The 8,566-nt window shown below is 33.9% G+C and overlaps 1 protein-coding gene across 1 annotated transcript; it reads left to right on the forward strand.

The window, feature by feature from the left end:
- The first annotated feature begins 424 nt into the window (after window positions 1-424).
- Window positions 425-1,307, forward strand: LOC145119035 (uncharacterized). The gene has a single exon (XM_079054680.1). It carries the CDS (start codon window positions 681-683, stop codon window positions 1,083-1,085), a length of 405 nt encoding a protein of 134 aa, XP_078910806.1. The 5' UTR covers window positions 425-680; the 3' UTR covers window positions 1,086-1,307.
- Window positions 1,308-8,566: the final 7,259 nt, after the last annotated feature.

The following is an 8,566-nucleotide window of genomic DNA, read 5'->3' on the forward strand; positions in this document are numbered from 1 at the left end:
AAATTTATAATAATGGCTTAATAGATTCAATCGAGGCTCTCAAAACTCTAAAGAAGGATTAAATGCATAAATACATCTTAATACTTACATAGTAAAAAAAAGAGAGGAATTCTTTGGGACGAAACCAAAGCAAACGACAAACGTCGACCATGTTACTCTAAAACTAATAACTTTAAAAAAAAACTTTAATAAAAAAAGTCTTTCTCGTGAAATCCATAGAAAATAAAGGCCCACACGCTCCTCCTACGCTCTTTCCAGCTTCACAATTTTCAATAAAAATACATTTTCGATATATATATATATATATATATATATATATATATATATATATATATATATATATATATATATATATATATATATATATATATATATATATATATATATATATATATATATATATATACTAGCTCCCAACGGCTACATATGAGTAACTAGCAAACATCGACAACTAGTTACATGTTGTTTCCTTTGTCACACCATTATTAGCCGTTTGGTTGGCATATTCAACTACTACCATACAAACTCCACCTTTCACCACCTCATTTTAAATTCAGAAAACCAGAAAACTTTGACTCCTTCCACCTTCAAAAACCTTAGAACAAACACCTATATACATACATACATACACACTCTTTTCACTTACAAACATACACCCATTATCGCCTCTCCTCCTACAAATGGATTGCTTGGTTCTACCAGTCTCAATCTTGAGCCGCCGTTGCTCCGGCCACCTGCTAGGTTACCGGCAGCTAACTGATGACTTCTTTGTTGGCTCAGATGATCCGATCACAGTGGTGGTAGGGAAGGAAAAGAAGGAGTTTTTGGTGGACCCTTTTGTGTTAGATGAAAATCCTTTTAGGGTTTTGATTGATTTGGTGAAGAACAAGAAGAAACACTCGTCGTCGTCGTCATCATCATCATCAAGATTGATGGTTGATCAACAGAAGAAGAAGAGGGTGTTGTATGTAGATGTGGATGCCATTTTGTTTGAGCATATGTTATGGTTGATGCATAATGATGTATCATCATTGTTCAAGCTTAATCTCAGGGAAATTATTGATTTCTATGCTCAAGATTACTAGCTATTTATGTAATTAATCATCTTTTACATAACAATATAATTACACAAAAGATTGGATTAATTTATATAATCTATTTCTTATCTTTCTTCCATTTTTTTCTATTTTTGTATGTTCGGGGGTGGGGTAAATAAATTATGTTGAATTTTTAAATTTGTATTTACAATGTACTCTTGTAAGAGGAATAATTAACACAATATTTAGATTGATATGAATTAACTGTTATATGTATAATGTTCATTTTCTTGTTGTTTGTCTACTTATTTTGTGGTTTGGAGCTTAATTATATAGAAATGATTAGTTTTTTTTTTTTTTTTAATATTATTTGTTTTAAAGAAATCTTTGTTGGGAAATTACATATTTGATTAAAAAAAACAGGTAAAATAGAATTAATCATATTTACTCTCACGAGTACTAATGTTTGTTATATTTTGATAGTTAATAATGAATGTTTATTTGCAATAAAACTATTAAGATACCGTGCCTCAGTTTCTTATCAGTTTTATTAATTAAGTTTGAATCCCACCCTTTATATAAAGTATAAATTTAATAAATCTCAATTAAATAAACATTTAAACTGTTATTTCACAATAGATGCAGATGTTACATAGTATTTGTAATGTCAAATTTTAATTAATCACTAAAAATTGCTTTAAGTTATTTACTCTAAAATACTTTAGTATCCTTCTCTCTTTCTATGGTTTCTGTAGATAAAATAGTTTCAAAAAAAAAAAAAAACAGTAACAACTCCTTGATAAAAGAATGCGTGTGAAGTTGAGTGTGGAGTTTGTGGCAATTGTCTCACGCACTGAATTGAAACGTTGCTTGAGAAAAGATAATTAAACGGCTGAGTTTGTTACAACTCACATCTCACGTTGATTATCACGTTGATTATCAACGTTGCTTGATCAAAGCTGAAAAATGTAAACATCTTATAAATTTTATGTTATAGATTATCAATAACTTATAAAGCATTGGAGTGACAAAAATCAATAAAAAAAATTTCAAAGAAAGTAATTCACTCATTTTCTATCGAGTTATATACTTATATATATTGTTCGTATGTAAACGCTCATAAACATAGGTGGATCAAGTATGTAGTATGGGCAATCCCTCAAATTTTCTCGTCAAATGTAAATTTAGGGAAAATTCGTCGAAATCCGTCACAATTCCATCACGAATCCATCACAAAGTCTGATAAGTATGAATTTAGTGTAAATTTGTCGGTTTAATGACGATTTTGTGATGAAAACTACCTTTGAAAATGAGTTTATTTATTTATTTATTTTTTTCTAGTAGTGCAACTCTTAAAATTTTTTATGCAACCCTTGGTTTTTCTTGAAGTGTCCGCCACTGCTCATAAATGTTCTTACTCATTCGCTGATAGAATGAGTTTCCACCATCCAATGCACAAAATTTAGGTGACACATGGTTTGCAAAATGTTTACGAAGGAATTGCAATCTCTCAAAGAATTGAAATCTATCAGGAAATGTAATCTAATTCCATAGTCTATTTGGTTGATTGTTTGGTTGATTGACAGGAAATAAAATTAGAATCCAATTTCATATTAGAATCCAATTTCATATTCTGTTTGTTTTGAAGGAAATACAATTGGAATGATTTAAAATAATATAATTGTCTTTCTTAGTTTTTTGCTTAACTTTATTTTGTTTTATAAATTATATGTGGTGGAGGGTGCAGTGGTGGTGGTGGTAGCAGATAGCGATGGTGGCGACAAAGGTGGTGGTGATGGCAACGGCGGTGGTGTTGATGGCGGCAGTAGAGATAGATTGTAGTGGTATCGTTATGGCGTTGGTGGTGGTGGAGGTGGTGGTCGTAGCGGTGGTGTTCGTAGGTGGTGTTGGTGGTGGCGGTAGCGGTGGTGCCGGTGGTGTTGGCAGCGATGATGGTGGTGGTGGCGGTGGCGTCAGTGGTGCTGCCAGTAATGGTGGCAGTGGTGATGGTGGTGGCGGTGGCGATGATGGTGGTGGTGGTGGTGGCGACGACGACGATGGTGGTGGCGGTGGCGACGACGGTGGTGGGGGTGGTGGCGATGGTGGTGGGGGTGGCAGGCACCGGTGACGGTAGTATGGGGGTTGGTGGCGGTGATGGTCGTGAATGGTGGTGGCGGTGGTGATGGCAGTAGCGGTGCGGTTGGTGATCAGTGGCAGTAGTGATGGTGGTAGAGGGTAATACGGAAATCTTATACTTTCCTTCATGAATTGAAACAAATTCTATCCAAACTTTGAAAAAAATTTCGCTCGGTGGAATTTTTTTCATTTAGAAATCAAAGTCCATCTCAAAAGGTTGAGCTGAAATTTGGTGGAACTGATCGAATTCTATTACCCCCGATTCCATTACATTTCAATGAACCTAACAGCCTATTAGGATTTAGGAAAATGTCGCCCTCACTTTACATGTGAATCTCCACTATTAGTAATGGTAGATGTTTAGGTAATCAAAATGTTTTTTATTTTGACTTTTGGCTTTAATGATTAGCAATTTATCTAGAAAAAGTTAATATATTGTTTATACATTTATGTTAAAAGAACGTGTTTACTTATAAACTAATAATTATATTTATTACTATAACTTATCAATAATATGTATTGTGACTATTTGACAATGTGAGTGCACGTATAACGTGTTTTTTCTAATGAAAGTATTATTAGGGTTATTTGTAGAAAAGTCTTTATATTTTGTGAGTATTTTCAGTTTTATTTATTTATTTTTGCCAATTTTGGACTAATATGTGGTTGACCATTTAGTACAAAGCTACGTGATATTTAAAAAAAAAAAAAACATTAATGTTGCAGTATATTAGTTTACCATTTCTACACGTGGCATGGCTACTGGTAGAATACATATGCCTTGATAGCTTCGATCCCTTGTCTATTTTGTATCTTGATGTTGGAGTACATTAGTTTACCATCTTCAATATATGAAACTCATCCGTGTGTATTCATTCAGGAACATCTTGAGCATTTTCCTTGTCATAAACTTCGTCGTTATTGTTATCCTAGTTATCAAACTCATCATTGTTAACACTTCTTACAACTTGATCCTCAACTTCACCGCTTGTATCAACCTTTCTTGATGACCTTCATCACTTGCATCAACTTATTTTTGAACACCCTCAACACCAATTTCTGCAACCAAAATTTCAACATTGTTATGTTGTTGAACACATTCACTCCTTGGATCTACGTGTTATTGAATACTCTCGCCGCCATTTCCTTTAGAATCAACTTCATCATTGTTAAGTAGTGGTTAAACACATTGAGCACAATCAACATTTGGATGTTCAAAGTTATCAACTCTTACACCTTGCAGGGGTGGCTCAACCAATTTAGAGGCTTTAAGAGAACAAAAAATTTGGGGTCTTTTGACCCTTACTATACTTAAAATTTGTTCGTTATCATTTTCACTGTTCGTTATCATTTTCGATATTAGTTTGTTCGTTATCAATTACAATATTAGTTTGTTCATGATTATTATTATCAAGATTAGTTTGTTCTTGTTCATTATCAATATTTTTGCTTGTAGTTAAAATTTTTAAAAACTTTATGTGATTATATAAAAGTTTCTTGGTGCCAAAGGGTCTTATTTATAGTTTAGGTAACTTAGAGACAAAACAAGATTTGAAAGATTAAATAATGGATTTAATCTCAATCCACATCCTTTCTTATCAGCAACTAGGAGACTTCTGGAAACCCTAAGAAATGCTCCAAAATCGTCCATGCTATGGACTATTCTAAAATTTCCTCTTTTGTTCAACTATTGAACAATTACAATTCAACTATTGCACTTTTAATTAATTCCAATTAATTCCGAATTAATTTCAGATTAATCCTGATTAATAATTAACTAATTTATCTATTTCTAATTAATTTATTATACATATAATAAATTAACAAATCATTAATTACCAATTTCTGATTAATATATTAATCACATAATATATTAACAAATCCTTTGATCAATCCAATCTATTTCCTGGTTATGAGGGCAACCCAAAAAGGACTTTACTTTTATTTATAAACATTATACCAATTTAGTTAGGACCTTAAACACTTAATCCAACAATCTCCCACTTGGATAAGTCGCTAACTACAATTGCAAGTACAACTTCGAATAACCAGTAAATAGTGTTTTCCAAAGACACTGGCAAACTCTGATTAGAAGTTGGTCTTAAGATAAGTGATCAGCTATCCCTTCGTTATATGTAACACCCGTGTTTCTGGGTTAAGCATTAAAGACGATGTAATAGTCTAGGTCAACTATTGTAACGTGTTTTGAAGTAATAAGAATGAATTATGTGAATTTATGTGCCTTATATTTAATTATGATGATATAATAAATTAAGGATAAAAATAAGCGTCAAACGTAAAATGTTAGATAAAGCCGATATCTATGAAGAAAGTTGTAGTGGTCGAAACAAGGATTTCAGATATATAAAGAATACCGAAATCCGAGTTATAACGAAGAAGTTATGACCTGTTGAAGTTTCGCGACAGAACCGACACGACGCTGTGTGACGTAAAAAGTGAGTTTACGATAAAGTGCTTTTTAGCCTTATCGATCTAAACGAAAGTCGTAGTGTTCGTTAAACCGAGAGTGTGCATAAAAAGAACGCCCAAATCTGACTTCGTATGAGGAAGTTATGATTTTTCTAAGTTTCGGCTTAACAGTATGCAACCCGAAGTTCGAATATGAGATCGAACGATTTTTAGCCGACACAACCTTAACGAGAATCGAAGATCTTGTTGATAGTAGTTCAACGGTAAAAAGACAGACGAAAACGGACGTCGGATGAGGAAGTTATTAATTTTTAACACACTTTTCCTGTCTCGGCCTGTTAAAAATATAAACTATAAAAATAAAGTCAAAATTAGCCGACGGAGTCTAAACACAAATTGTATAGCATAATCTCACCTACGCGTGGATATAAAGAACGTCGAAAACAGAGCTCGTATGCGAAAGATATGGATTTTTGAAGTTCTTGACACAAATTTCGAGGCTGGTCCGAAGGAGTACGCCCAACATACATAAAGATTACGCCCAGCGTACTTCGCACGTATTCGATCCAGAGTCAGCCACGTCGCCTACTCCTCCGCATGGTGCACACGTGTTCATAGCCTTGACGCGTCCGAGATGATCCCTTCGTACGCCCAGCGTAGTGGCTGGCAAGGCAGTACGCCCCACATACCAGGATATTACGCCCAGCGTAATGCGAGGCATCAGCCACCTATAAATAGCAAGCGAGACCTCCAGATTTTTGTTTACAAATCTTATTCTCTTTCACTCTCTATACCACTTTTAGCCTATCCTACACCCCCCGAAGCCTCGGGAACACCCCTAGCACCCGAAGCAAGCCCGGAGCCCCGAAGTCTCAAAGAAAAAGAGTTTGTCGAGTCGAAACTCTGCCCGCGTGGAGCCCGGTTTTTGAGAAAACACCCCGGTTTCATCAAAAAAGATAGTTTAAGGGACGAAGTGTTGTCCAACCACCGTCTGATCAAGTAAGTGTATAATCACTTTCATCTTACACATAGATATGAAGTATTTTCTATAAAATACGTGCTATGTGTAATTATATTGTTTGTTTATTTGAGATGAGTGTTGAATAGATGTTTTATACAAGTTTTAAACTGTATATGTATTTTTATCTACAAATATGTTGGGTAAAACATGGATAAATGAAATAATTGATGTGTGATAAAATGATGAGAGGTCTCGATGTTGACGATGTTCCAGTCATCTAGCAGAATATAGATGACGACCACAGACTTTTCTAGATAGTCCAGTGGAACGTTAACAGGCTCGTAAACTGTAGATGTTTTTCAAAATTACGGATTAGACTTAGTCAATTGTCCTTAGTCCGAGAGTATGGATAGGACGTAGTTATTTGTTACTAATCCGGGAGTATGGATTAAGACATGGTTATTTGTTATTAATCCGGGAGTATGGATTAAGACATTGTTATTTGTTATTAACTAGGTGTAAGACCCATGTATTACATGGGTTCATTTTAAAAAAAAATTGAAATTCTAAACATTTGAGAAGTTTGAATTTATAAGAAAAAATAGAAAAATACTGAATTATTAAAATTAAATTGTTTGTTTTTCTTTTAAATTAAAAAAATAATTTAGATAAATAAATAAAGAAAATTAATGAAAATTTAATTTAGAAATTTTAAAATTAGAAGGAAGTCTATTAATGAAATTGATATGTATTTAGTATTACATTTATTGCACTTATTACATTTAAATATTATGTGGAAATTAATAAAATGAAAAAAACCACAAAATGCCATGTGGAAAAAAAATTAATTGAAAATAACCACAAAATGACATGTGGCCAAATCAATGAGAGTGTGACATGTGTCAAAAAGTTCTTTGTTTATTAGGTAGGATCCGGGAGTATGGATTAAGACATGGTTATTTGTTATTAATCCGGGAGTATGGATAAAGACATGGTTATTTGTTATTAATCCGGGAGTATGGATTAAGACATGGTTATTTGTTATTAATCTGGGAGTATGGATTAAGACGTAGTTATTTGTTATTAATCCGGGAGTATGGATTAAGACATGATTATTTGTTTTTAATCCGGGAGTATGGATTAAGACATAGTTAATTGTCCCTAGTCCGAAAGTATGGAATGGGCACAGTTATTGACCCGGGAGTATGGATCAGACATACCCGATTCGGGAATATGGATTAGGTAAAGAGGTAAATTTTAGATCCGGAAGTATGGATTAGATAAAGAGGTTGATTTTAGATCTGAGAGTATAGATCATGTCATTGTGAGGATTCTTAGGGTGGAACCTTAAGAAACTGCAGAAGTATCCCTTAAGCAGTGTTGTTACTCCGATGATGATCCTTAGGCTAGGTCCCTTATGATAGGTGTTTAGGGACGTAAAGTGAGGATAGCGGGAACGGGTAATCAGGGTTATTGTTGGTTGATGAAATTAATAAATTTATTGTTGATTGATGAAAATTAATAAATTTATTTATTGTGGGTTGAAAACCCTATATGCTCACCAGGCTCCGAAGCCTGACCCCGGATTAATAACAAATAACCATGTCTTAATCCATACTCCCGGATTAGTAACAAATAACTACGTCCTATCCATACTCTCGGACTAAGGACAATTGACTAAGTCTAATCCGTAATTTTGAAAAACATCTACAGTTTACGAGCCTGTTAACGTTCCACTGGACTATCTAGAAAAGTCTGTGGTCGTCATCTATATTCCGCTAGATGACTGGAACATCGTCAACATCGAGACCTCTCATCATTTTATCACTCAGCTTTTTATATTATAGGTAGTGGAACAAGAGCATAGTTGGATGATGACGAGGGATTTTGGATTATAGGCCAGTAGATATAAATAACTGTTGTAAGGCCTATCTGATATTGTTTATGCTTTTGGTCTGTATCGGAACATGACATCACGAGGTTTTATAACATAATGAAAATT

The sequence above is a fragment of the Lactuca virosa genome, chromosome 6 (assembly GCF_052849685.1).
Source record: "Lactuca virosa cultivar CGN04683 chromosome 6, Lactuca_virosa_CGN04683_v6, whole genome shotgun sequence".
Taxonomy (NCBI): Eukaryota; Viridiplantae; Streptophyta; class Magnoliopsida; order Asterales; family Asteraceae; genus Lactuca; species Lactuca virosa.